At 30.3% G+C, this 13,853-nt stretch overlaps 1 protein-coding gene across 1 annotated transcript; it reads left to right on the top strand.

Annotated features, from left to right (window-relative positions):
* Positions 1 to 15: 15 nt before the first annotated feature.
* On the top strand, positions 16 to 3,947 carry LOC111293389 (uncharacterized). Its single transcript, XM_022886136.2, has 5 exons — positions 16 to 181; positions 226 to 333; positions 447 to 580; positions 628 to 720; positions 1,071 to 3,947. The coding sequence occupies exons 1-5, from the start codon at positions 16 to 18 to the stop codon at positions 3,945 to 3,947; spliced, it is 3,378 nt and encodes a 1,125-aa protein (XP_022741871.2).
* The last annotated feature ends 9,906 nt before the right edge of the window (positions 3,948 to 13,853 follow it).

Raw genomic sequence — 13,853 nt, 5'->3', positions numbered from 1 at the left:
GTTCCTTTTTGTTGAATGTTAATTTCCAGACTAACGAATTTAAAGACGTTAATTCCAAAGTCAAGGTCTTCTACCTTTCGAAGGGGATCAGGGAACACGTTTTCCATGTACTGTTCAGCTTTTTCCGAGGTCTTTACTTCAATTTGTCTTCTTTGCAAAACTTTCTGTGAATCTTCTCACCGTATAGACCCATTCTAACTAACGCGCATAATCTAGCAAATGTAGTTCCAGGATGCGTCCTGGCCGCTTGGATCCAAAGTGAATCAAAAAACTCAGTCCACTGTCAATGGCTGCTGTATTTTCTTAGGCTTCATTTCGATGGAGGCCAGTGTGGTGAGAACTGGGAGGTGCACTGACCCCCACTATCCAAATCAAGCATTTAAGAGCAGACTCAAGGAAGCATTTTGAATCTAACTTTCTTCGAGCATTCCTATAATCATAATCAGGAGTAATTACAGGAAATACTTATCTATTACGTTCATTGACTGCTTATTTGCAAATAGAAAACAGAATAGATTGGACCATACTGGAGAATTATTGCCTTGATGGCGTAGAGAAAGATTCATTTTACCGTATTTTGGTGCGTGTTCTTCTAGACTTTATAACTTTCTTTTTTCCTATTTCTAGACCTTAGAAAGGAAGAAAAGTGAGCAGTTAGCGTTCACTTTGTCTATAACAAGTAACAACTTCATAGATTTTCAATTCTATGTTTTGATTTCTGTTAGGAAAAGCCCCAATCAATCAATCATCAAGCAAAAGAGTGCAAATCGAACAATAAATTTAACATGAACTCTTGAAAGTGGACTTGTGACTAAACTTTTACTGATTAACAATACTTATTACCTCTACTGTTGGACAACCAGAAAATATAAAGAAGGCCAGGGCTAGAATCTTGGGTTGGCTCTTCAATCTCCCAAATCTAGGCCCAATAAAATACCTGGACCTAGCTTTCTCCTTCAAGCTCTAGCTTTGCCCTACCTCCCCAAGTCCTACCTGTAATAAAAACCAGTTTAACTTTAGAACTCCTCCCCTAAAAAAGCCGCCGTTTCCAACTTTCTCTCTCTGAGCAGACAGAAACCCCAGAAGTAAACCCTTCCCAAAACCAACAATTCCAACCTCAAAAAGAGAAAAAAAAAATGTCGGCCAAGTGGAGAGCTATACAACATCGCCACCGGTACACTTACAACGCCGTCGTTTTTCCACCTTCCTTCATAGATTCCTTAAACCAATCATCTCTCTCAGCCTCAGGCCCAACCTTCTACAATGAGCTTCAACATCTCATCTCTTTAAACTCGACTTATTCCCAAGTTAATCATGTCAGAAAGGTGGCTTCTTCTTTCAATGAACTCTTAGTAAAAGAAGGTGAAAAAAATGAAGCCTTGGTTTCAACGGCAGCAGCTTTTTACTTGGAAGTTTTCTTTTTGGAGAATTCAATGCCTTTGCATAGAACCCTTTTGTCAGTTTTGGCTAAAACCAAGGATGTTTTTCAGCCTGTTATTGGTGAGTGTTTCAGGTTACTTTGTAATGAGTATGGTACAATTAGTAGCAAGAAGAAGCGTTTTTCTGTGTCACGTGTGGCTTTATCAGTAATGGGAATGCCAAAGTTGGCGTTTTTAGTTGATGTGATTGAAGATTCTGCTGTTTTGGTTTGTTGGGATATTGTTTTGGGGTTAAAAAGTGTGGTTTTGGAGACTGAAGGGTGGGCTAGACCTTCTCCTATAGTTCTGGAGCAGTGTCAGGAGGCACTGTCTTGCTTATATTACTTATTTCAGAAGTTTCCAGGGAAATTTAACTTGGGTGGTGTAGATTCTAATGTGATGGAGATGGCTTTGGGGATTTTGATAAGTCTGTTGAAATCAGTGGCATTTTCGAGGGACTGCTTTGTGGCGGCTTGTGTGAGCTTTTTTGCTGCTTTGCAAGTTTGTCTCAGTGATCAAGAGCTCGGTTTGTTCATCATTGAAGGTATATTTGATCAAATTGTTAGTAGTTCTGGCACTAATAGTGAGGGTTCTTTTAACAATGTTATTAGCAAGATTCCGTATAAGGGATATGTTTGTCTTGATATACGTAATCTCTCTGGGTTGAATAGGCTTTGTATGATTAGAGGCATTCTTACTGCTGTTCCGAGAATGGTTCTAAATGCACATGTTGTTGTATCTAGGGAAATTTTTTATGATTTTGAGTTTCATGGAAATGCTGCTAGTTCTCTGAAGACTATATTGTATGATGGGATTTTGCCTGAGCTGTGTAATTACTGTGAGAACCCCATAGATAGCCATTTTAACTTTCATGCATTAACTGTGATGCAAATTTGTTTGCAGCAGATTAAGACCTCTATGCTGGCAAACCTTGCAAAAGCATCTGAAAATTACAATCCATTGCCGGAAGATATGGGAACCCGACTGCTGAGAATAATATGGAATAACTTGGAAGATCCTCTAAGTCAAACAGTCAAACAAGTTCATCTTATTTTTGATCTTTTCTTAGACATTCAGTCCTCTCTTTGTGGGACAGAGGACAGTGAGAAAATTAAGTCATTCCTACGAAAGATTGCTTCAGATCTTCTTCGTTTAGGGTCACGTTGTAAGGGGAGATATGTTCCTTTAGCTTTGTTGACCAAGAGGTTTGGAGCAAAGACTATGCTGGATATGAGTCCTGACCTGCTGTTTGAAATAGTACAGGCAAACACTGAGGATGATGTATGCTGTGCTGCCACATCATTCTTGAAGTGTTTCCTTGAATATTTGCGTGATGAGTGCTGGAGTAGTTATGGCATTGAAAGAGGATATGTGCTTTATAGAGGACGTTGTTTACCCCCCTTTTTGAACGGTCTTGCTTCTGGGATTTCAAAGCTTCGTTCAAATTTGAACACATATGCTCTTCCAGTTTTACTTGAATTAGATGTTGATGGTATATTTCCTCTGCTTAACTGTATCTCCATTGGGCCAAGTGAGGTGGAAAATGGGCTTTTATATCCTGAGCTTGGTTGCACAAACATGGAACTAAGAGTAGAACAAAAAGTGGCTGTTTTGATCTCCTTGCTTAAGGTGTCTCGCTCACTTGCTTTGATTGAAGGGAATATTGATTTTTATGATGACTCTATGACATCTGATATGGACGGTATGGTGGAAACAAAAAGCTTTAATTTCTATGCACTTGTCTGCATAAAGGGGATAAAAGTTAGGATCCTTGTTGGGTGGCTTGTATTAGCATTGACACACATTGATGAATCACTTCGTGTAGATGCTGCAGAGTTTCTTTTCTTAAACCCCAAGACATCTAGTCTGCCTTCCCGTTTGGAACTTTCTCTAATGAAAAAAGCTGTGCCTTTGAACATGAGGTCCTCTTCAACAGGTTTTCAGATGAAATGGAGCAGCTTGTTTAGGAAGTTCTTTTCTCGTGTGTGCACAGCCTTAGAGAGGCAATTTAAGCAGGGCAGCTGGCAGCCTCGCATGAACCATAAAGGTAGTGAGTTGTGTCTATGTAAGGGAACTGAGGAAAATGCTGTTAGCAGAGCAGAGGAGCTATTTAATTTTATGAGGTGGTTGAGTTGTTTTCTGTTTTTCTCTTGTTATCCTTCTGCCCCTTATAAGAGAAAAATAATGGCCATGGAGCTAATACTGATAATGATCAATATTTGGTCTGTCATACCTTCTTCTCAAGAAAGATCAGCTTCTATTTCTCCTGAGAGCTGTCTTTGTCCTTACAGTGTAGGAATTACTTCACCTGACACGACCTTCCTGTTGGTTGGATCCATAATTGATAGTTGGGACAGGCTGCGAGAAAGTTCTTTCCGCATATTGCTGCATTTTCCCACTCCGCTTCCTGGCATTTCAAGTGAAGAAATGGTCCAGAAAGTAATTAAATGGGCTAAGAAATTGGTTTGCAGTCCACGTGTGAGAGAGAGTGACGCTGGTGCTCTAACTTTGCGGACTGAGTTTGTTTGATCAAATGGTCGTGTTAGCAAATGCAGTCCAAGTGCTCTAACAGGAAGGTCAATCAAAAAACCCATTCGATTGGTTCATGTTTTGAACCATTTTTCACTTAGAAAACTGTCCATGCTGGGCGGTAGTTTTTCGTTTTGTATTCTACTTATTAATTTGATCATAACTTAAGTTATAAAAATTCAAATTACAAACCGTTTGAAGATTTCGAAACTAGACTTAAAGGTCTTTCTATTCATATAAAATTTATTACATAATTCATTGAGTACGAATTATAGTGAATTTTTAAAGTTACCTCTTGTGCAGTTTTTTTAACAACTGTAAAATGTTTAGTAAAAATTTAAAATCTTTTTTTAAAAAATTTGGATTTTGATTTTGTTTGATCAATTAGAAAGTAGACTTAAAGAGTTTTCCAATCATATAAAATTTAAATATTAAAATTTTGTGAATTAATACAGAAAAATAAAATAAGTTCAATGTTAAAAAACTTTGTTATTGTAAAACAGTTTTCTTAAGTTAATATATTTTTCAAAACCAATATTATAAAAATTGTATTAAGTCCAAAATGAATAAGTTCACTTTAAAAACAATAATTAGACTTTCATTTAAGCTCAAATAAATAATATTTAAAGATAGATTTGGTTTGAGAAATATAAAAACAAAGAAATGTTTGTTTAAGCTTTGAAAATCATATTATTTATTTAGTGTCAAAATATAAAACTTAAGAACATGTACTAAATAAATTTTTTTCAAAATCTTGATCAAGTTTATTTTGCTTTAATATTTTGTCATTTCAAAATAATGATCAATTCAAGGCTAACATACATTCACACATATTTATGCATATATATATTATTTAAGTATTCAAATAAGTATCTTTAAATGTAAGAGAAACATCCAAAGTATTCAAATGAAACCATACAAAAATAGAGCAAAATGCTTTAAAATATAATAAAATAAATAACAATTTATCCATCATTTAAGTTAGCATCATTAAAAGTAAGAGAATTGTTAAAGAATCAACAATCCTTTTTTTTTTCCTAAAAAATAAATAAGCAAACATGATAAATTTTAAAAATATATATGTAATAAAGAAAGGAATCCATTACCTCCTCCTCTTCATGATCCTTTGCTCAATAAAAGTAACATCATGTAATTGGGGATCTGCCATTCAATTAGAATTAGAATTGATTTCATAAATTTCTCCTTCACCAACATGCTTAACAATTGAACCATCCATCAACAAATTAGAAACATTTGCTTCTTATATAGCGTTTCACTTCAAGATCAAACATTTAAACAACTACCATATATAAAATTATATTAATATATATACAAACTTATAAATGTTTCCAAATTAATAGATGCAATTGTAGGTCCTTTCATTTCGCTAATAACAAAATACTCAAAATTGTCATAATCTCTTTGATGTATAGCTCTTTAGTCAAAAACAAAATTAGATCCAATGAGATTGACGTAAAAGATAAGACATAATCATTAGTATTTTCCTTTCAAAATGATAAACAATGATTTACCAAATGAACTAAAGAACATAAGTATAAAAATTTTAGGAGATTAAAAATATGAAACATGTTTTACATTTGATTGAGAAGATACTAATTCATCAATAGTGACATTCAAAAAGTTGGAAACAACATCATTAAATGAGAGAAAGGTTGTAGACCCACTCAAATCTTCAACATCGATATAAATACGAAATCTATAAAACTATATCGATAACAACCAATTAGGACAAAGTGAATTTTTTTTTTAAATGTACACTTTCAATATATTGCCTTGGTTTAAGATATTAAAAAGTTTGTTGCACTTAAGGCACGACATATAACTATCCATAGGGACAACTTTTTTCTTACATGTAACACCACAATATGCATACCACCATACATCCCGCATTTGTATTTAAACTATTGAAGTTGTAATCAAATAAGATTCACCTTGAAAAGCAATAAAAAGACAATACCAGTTTAAAATAAAAAGTATCACTGTCACTATAGAAATTAAACTATAATTATTAACAATAAGATATAATACAAATTGGTAACCTTACTGGTAGTAGATTGACAAAGTTGTTTCATCTCAAGAATTATTTATTTGATCTTGGAAGATTTGATCGACTTAACAACTCATGACTTTTGTTCAAATCTTCAATTTATTACAATCTTGCTAAAACAATTTTTTTAAAAAAAAATTTAAAAATCTCCAATTGCTTTGAAAAAAATATAACAATAATAAACCAAAATCAAATAATAAAAATGGCATAAAAGACTCACATCAAACCTAGCTTAAATTGAACTATTTCATAAATAGTGTTGTCCATGTAAATTTTATTTGACTTTGAAAAAGAAAATGATGCCATATCAGAAAAAAATTATTAAATTTTAACAAACCTAGATAGACTATTAAAAATCATATAAATAACTATAACTACCAGAGATTAATTTCACAATTTTTTACACATTGACTAACCTTAAAAACTCTTAGCAATCAAAGAAGTAAGTATAACAATTTGAGGTTTATTTCCCAAAGCTAAATGCTTCTCTTCAAATTCAGAAACAAACTTGTCCCACAAAATAAAGATTGTAAACCTTCACTGAAAAATGATTAAATAAAATTTATTTTTTAAAATAAATAATCCCTTTTATAACATTGCAAATATAAAAAAATATTAAAACAAAAACAATATCTTAAATCTTGAAGGCATAATACCATATATTTTATGGACTTGTTATCAATAGTTTGATGATGAGATAAACCTATGCCAATAACAACAAAAATAATATCTAGTGAAAAATTAAATTAAAAATTATTTTAAAGAAGAAAACGAAAACACAAAATTTCATAATAAATTACAAAAAAGTAACATGGTAAACATTTAATTGAATGTTCAACAAAATGGTTTTAAGTTACAAATTTAGAAAGAGCAACAGAAAGAAATCTTAGCTTGATACCATGTTAAACATCTAACTTAAAACCAAGTGATTATAAGTGGAGGGGCTGAACCTGAATATCAGATTATAGAAAATTAGATATCCATTAAATGTAGGATAACACCACTTTAATAGAAATCAAAAGTCATAAATCTATAAAAACTAAAAATTTTAATAAATTTTAACAAATAAGTGTTTTAAAGAAAATAAATAGAAGAAAATCAAAAGTAAAAAATCTATAAAAATACAAGCATGAAATACTCTTAATAAAAACAAGATAAAAAAATTATAAGTTACAAGAAAATCAATAGTAAAAAACATTAATATTAGAAAACTAAAAGTTTCAATAAATTTTAACAAATAATGATTTTAAAGAATATAAATAGAAAAAAAATCAAAGGCAATAAATCCATAAAAAAGTTAGACAATCCAAAGTCCATTTTGATGAAAATCATAAATCACAAGAAAATCAATAGTCAAAGACATTAATATTAGAAAACTAAAAATTTTAATAAATTTTAACAAAAAGTGATTTCAAAGAACATAAATAGAAGAAAATCAAAAGTACAAAAATCCATAAAAAATTAGATAACCAAAGTCTATTGTGTTTAATGTGATAAAAGTAAGAGATATGGGTTTAAAATTTATGTAAAAGGACTTGGCATTTATTACAAAATATTTGAATTATATATATAAAATATGATATATGATTTTGATATTATTAACATTTTTGTTAATTAATTATTTAAAATGTTGTACTTGTGTATTTGATTTAATGATAAAATACAAGGATCTATGTTCAAGGAAGATATTTTAATCCTTTACCCCTAATAGTCATATTTTATAAAAGAAAATTTTTATGTTCATCATCATTTTTCCTAATAAGATTAAATATGTATTTATAACATTCATATCCATAAAATTTATGAATATATTAATGAACATGTCAGATATATTTATTAATTTGAGTTGTAACTAAAAATTTTATTTTAACATATAAATGAAAGAATTAAAATGTAATAAATTGCTTTAAATATCATAAATAAATGTTATTATGATTATAATAATTATTTAGTTCATTTTATGATAAGTTACTATCATAACATATAAATCTGTAAATCTATTGCTAGATTTAACTTTAAGGAGTAGCCACTAATTTTTTTTTAATCTAAGTGTGATTGGTCACCTAATTAAATCTATCCTATTTTAAAGAGAAGTCTCAAATTTGACTTAGGCATCTTTAAAAGGTAGATTCATATCTACTATAGATATCGAATTTTATCCGGGTCTATTGAAGCTTTAAATCACGTTTTTGGTTTTTTATTTATTAATATTAAAATTATTAATAATTATAAAAGAAAAAATAATAATAGAAAAAAATTAATAATAAAATATTAATATTGGTTTAATAGTGTTAAAAAAAAAGAAGAACATAACAAAAAAGGGGGCGGGGGGGCTAATGCCTAAGTGCAGTGCATGGCACCACTAGCACCAACCACCCCCTATAGCCACCCCTACGGCCTACCCTAACCATACCTCTAGTCACTCTTGCAGCCACCAGACTAACCATTTCTATAGCTCCTACAGCCATCTTTTACTCTATCCACTATCCCAAACATAGACCCAGCAATCCCTAGCTTTTATACCTAGAAACCTAAGCTCTCACGCTCAGAAACCTCAAGCCATTCCATACCTAGAAATCTAAACTCTCAACCCACCAAAAAACCAAAAAAAAAAAAACAAAAAAAAAACTCGAAATAAGAAAAACACAATCCTTCCCATAGGGAAGAACCATTAGCGCCAAAGAGCTACCTAAAAAAAAAAAGAAAAAAAGTCATCAGTTTTGGTTTTATAAAAAAAAAGAGACTGAAAACTTCAAGCCCCTATTTGCTTTTATCGGAGCTGATCCTGGTGAAAAGGAGATTAGATTTGAAAAGAGGACATTGAGAAGAATTTCTTGGAGCATTTTGGCATTTTTTTTGCCATCGGTGACCACTGATAGCGACTGTTGGCAATGACCTCAGGTGGCGGTTGGTGCGAGATAGAGAGATTTTTTTTATCTCTGAATTTTTTTTAGTAGAAAGAATAAAATGAGTTTAAAAATTTTTTTGGTTTTATATAGAAAACCAAAGCCTAAAACAATGTCGTTGTAGGCCAATGAGGATCTACGCGTGGAACTGAACTCGATTTGGGATTTGCGTGACCTGACCTGATGACCTATCCTTCAACCAGCCCTAAACTGATTCAATTGAACCGCTTGTCGAATTGCCCCTCACCTGATTCAACTGAACCACTTGCCAAACCATCCCTTTTTTCGATCCAGTCGAATCGACGTTGACAGTCCAGTTCAGGTAAAATTTTTTATATTTTTTTATATTATTTATATCATTTTAAACTTTATTATTATTGATATTTATGCATGTTTTAAAACTTTTGGAATTTATTAGAATAAATATTTGTTGTTTTATAATAATAATTAATAATAACAACAACAATAATGATAATAATAAAAATGATTTCAAAACTTTTAATTCCATTTAATGTTTTTTAATAAACTAAGTGTTAAATAAAAATAAAAATAAATAATAAATAATAAAATTAATTATAAAACAAACTAGTAATAAGGAAAATTTTTCTGCTTAGATGTTGGAAAAAATACAATCATGTTTTAAATAATAATAATTTCACATAGATGTTGGAGAATTATTATAAAAAACTACTAAATAAATTAGTAATTTATTGATAATAAGTTGTTATAAAAAGAAAATATATGAAAATTTTTTTACTAAATTTAAAAAATTATAAAAACCCAACTTGTTTTGAAAGTCTACCTAGATGTTGAGAATTTTTTAAAGATGTTTGTGTTTTTAAACTTAAAAAAAAAAACTAAATCCTAAATCCTCTAAACCTAAAAAATTGAAACCCCAAACCCTCTAAACCTTTAAACTAAAGTTTAAGCCCTCCAAATCCTAAAACTAAACCCTAAACCCCAAACCTTAAAATCAAAATCCAAAACTCCAAATCTTAAAATTAAAACCCTAAACCCTTTAAACCCTAAAATGAATGCCCCAAACCTCAAACTTGCAAATTGAAACCCTAAACCCTCCAAACCCTAAAACCAAAATCCTAAACCCCAAACTTCCAAACCTTTAATATCAAAACCCTAAACCTTAAAAAAAAACCTAAACCCCTCAAACCCTAAAATTAAAACTCTAAACCCTTTAAACCCTAAATGTCAAAACCATAACCTTAGAACCCTAAAATCTTAAAATCTTAAAATCCAAAATCTCAAACCTCAAAACCTAAAACCCTAACTTTGGTACACAATCCTGAATCATCAGTCAAAAGTCACCAAACTTTAAAACTTTGATTTATACCCAAGTCCAAAACCATTCTGAAAGTTTAAGGATTGTGAAAATCTCAAAGTAAAGTAATTTGTTCTCGAATGCCACCTAGACGATGGGGTATTTAAGAAACTTTATTCCATTAAGTTTTTCTCATGAGTCTTTAATTCACTTTAACAATGAATTGATAACTAATAAATAAAAAGTATACTAATAAAATGGGATCTTAAATATAAATAGTCGCACTTAAACTTTACCTAGATGTTGAAGAGTCAAGGTGGTCTCATTATATTTAAGAATCCATTTTTTTTGAAAATTTCATTTCATTATCTTGCATAATATACATTGGCATCATTATATTATTGTTGGCACTCATTTTGCATTTCTCCATCTTTAATTTTTATTTGTTACCTGATAATGCCATTATTTAATTTCTCATATAAAATGTTTTACAAAAAAAAAGAGAAAATACATATTTTAAAATTGTGATATTATAAAATAAAACAAAAATAACATTCCAAAGGAAATAATTCTTTGTACTTTGCCTAGATGTTGGAGAGTCACCAATAATTATCTTCCACCAAGAGTGTTATTCTTATTTTAAGGAGTATTTTGTTAAATCTTAAGCGAAAATAATTATTTTAAATTATGCCTAGATGTTAGAGAATTTTAAGATAATTCTCTAACTTAAGGATTTCTTTAATATTCCTAAATAAAGAGTTTTGACAAAAATTTATTTTTTTATGAAATGAGTTAGTATTAGATTTCAAATCAAAACCATTTTATCCAACATAAAAAATAACGCATGATTAATTGGTACCACTTTATGGATGTTGTGGGGGTGTTAATATTTCCCTACACGTAACTGACTCCTAAGCCTAACCTAATTTTTTGTAGACCAAAATTTATCTTTTTGAGAAACTTTAAACCTGCTTTTATAGTCTTATTAAAAAGATAGACTTTTGGGTGGCTAATCACACCCTAAAAAAGATTGGTTGCAATTCTCTCATTTTTTCTCAATTTTAAAATTATTTACATCTGGCGATCTCAAAACTGTTACAACAGCTTAGTGACTCCAATGGGGACAATTTGAGAGTAAGTTAAAAAATTTTAATTATGTGCTATTAATAATTATTGGATTTAATTGGTTTTACTTGATGTTTATTTTAATTCCCTTTATTATAATTTTTTAATATATATATATATATATATACATGTTAATAAATAAAATAAATTGTATGTTAGTTATTATTTTGTTTTGATTTTGTGCTTATGATTTATTTATGATATTTTGATTAATATGTTACTTTGCACACTTTTGTATATGCACTTACATGCATGAGCTTTGGACTCGGGCTCCATTCCTTTTAGGAGGAAGTAAAGTAATTATGCTATTGTGAGCTGATAACCTCTGTATTTGTAGGTGAAATACTTCCATTCAGATTGAACCCTTTTTGTTGGTAGCCTGTAATGCGTGAGAATGTGGGAGCCTTACTCGTCTATAACGGACATTGATGTAAGGAATAGTCTGGAAACCTTTAGTTATATAAATCTTAACCTAGCATATCTTGGGCTATAAGAAGCTTGCCTAGGGTAGAGCTCTACTGACCTTTTTATAGAAATAACCTAAATATGTTTTTTTTAAATAGACAATAAAAAAAAAGCATTGTATTAGAATTTTTTTTTCTTTGAACATGTAGTTTATTCATTTCGTAATTGTCCAAAATTTTCATTTCATAAAATATTTTAGAATAGAATGATTTTTTTTAGCATTATCCAACAAGCAAAAAAACAAAAGATAAAATTTTCAAAAATTAAAGTTTTCTCTTAAATTCTTTGTTTATTGGCCAAATAAAAATTAATTTTCAAGTTCTAGTAAAGTGTTTTTCTTTCTAATTTTTTTTTTCGAATATTGTTTCATCTTTCATGTACCCCATCCTATTTGCATCATATTAAGATAATAGATACATTACATCTTATCCACGTCAATGGATAATACATGCATCCCATGCTATGCACATGTTGATAAATGATACATGCTTTCCATATACATCTTAATAGGTAGTGCACACACTCTATTTCATTACATATTTTAAGGTAGTGTCAGTTTCATTAGGTTGACATAACACAAGCATTGCATTCCATGTAAAAATATAATGTGCACTTGATAGGTTTATGCATTCCATGCAAGTATGTTGCATTAATTATAGGTATATATTTCATGACTCATATAACATTTCGTGCATATGGATTCATGAATGGTAGGGTTTTATAGAACATACATTGCATCTAATATCACACCATCCTTAACATTACATTCCTTGCATACACATTCATGGTTGACAACAATTTTCATTTAGGTCTTTGTACATATAAAAATCCATTGTCATAGGCATTTATGCATTTCATGACATTCTTTAGTCATCATATTTATGTATTCATAAAGATACTTTGTGTGTCATGTAAGTTAGAAATTATTTTTGTGGCATTCATTCAATAAGGGTACTAATCTAAAATTTTTGGTCTAAGTCTTGGAATAAAATGTTTGTCTTGGTGGGAATTAGAGTGACAAAAATGGGAGATCAATTGGAAGCAAGGATTAGTGCTTTGGAGTTGAATCAAGAGGAATTTTGGCTCAAGCTTTAGGAGATGAAACAACAGATTGCTCAATTGATAGAAATGGTTACAAGTAATGGTATGGTTGAGTTTGTTGCTCCTCAATGATCGTTGTCACTTATGATTCCATTAAGTCAAGATCAATCGGCTTTTGTTAGTTCTAGCACTTTTCTAAAGCATATTAAGAAATTGGATAATCTAAATAATGACCAAAGTTTAGGCGAACTTAAGAGAGGAATAAGTGAACTAGCCACATAAATGACTACGCTCAAAAGTTTGATTTCCAAGAAGGAGTCACCCAGCTTCAAACAACCATTACCAGCTATCCCGAGTCCAAACTCGCACTTAAGTTCTTTTCATAACTATTTTCAACCTCCTATAGCATTAGGCTCCTTATTCAAATACTTCTCCAACTTTGATTTATTCTCTTCTCTACCTTGTTATTTCTTAAACCTCCTAAATTCAGCCATAATAGCTTGTGAGTCACATAGATTCCCAATTTCAAGTTTATAGGTGCATGGCTACTTTCACCAACTTGTTCAGATTGAGGTTGCAACAGGATTTTTTATTCAACATATAATTCATTTATAGGTTCTGTCACTTTTTTTTATCATCATTAAAGTTTGGTCATAAGAATACATCTTCATAAAACAAAGCTCCACAAAAGCAATTTTTTCCTAAGATCAAGAATGGAAGCAATATAAAGTAACATATTCATTTTCTATATATTCCCCCAATACTTGTCATACTTATCATTCATTCTTTTAGTCATTGCATTCAACTTAACATCAACATTCAATTACCAATCTTGAAAAATACCATAAGCACCACAAATATCTTTAAGAAAATTATTAATGGTGACATAAAAAACTTGAAACTCTAATTGTGAGGTTATAAAATTTTTGCAAAAAAAGGACATAATCTTCTAATACTTGCCTAATCATTTTAATTAGACACCCCTTCTCCCAACACGAGCTCACTTTTTTAATAAGAGTCAACAT

The sequence above is a fragment of the Durio zibethinus genome, chromosome 10 (genome assembly GCF_047325235.1).
Source record: "Durio zibethinus cultivar Kanyao isolate XHJ-2024 chromosome 10, ASM4732523v1, whole genome shotgun sequence".
NCBI classification, from domain to species: Eukaryota; Viridiplantae; Streptophyta; class Magnoliopsida; order Malvales; family Malvaceae; genus Durio; species Durio zibethinus.
The sequence above is the reverse complement of the archived record's forward strand: the minus strand, read 5'-3'. Positions and strand labels throughout refer to the sequence as shown.

Bases quoted from the DNA above. Each gene is read 5' to 3' on its own strand.
- LOC111293389 (XM_022886136.2), top strand. From the start codon at position 16: ATGTTAATTTCCAGACTAACGAATTTAAAGACGTTAATTCCAAAGTCA. The intron at 334-446 runs GTGAGAACTGGG...AATCATAATCAG, and splicing joins TTTCGATGGAGGCCAGTGTG to GAGTAATTACAGGAAATACT. The intron at 721-1,070 runs GTTAGGAAAAGC...CTCTCTGAGCAG, and splicing joins AATTCTATGTTTTGATTTCT to ACAGAAACCCCAGAAGTAAA.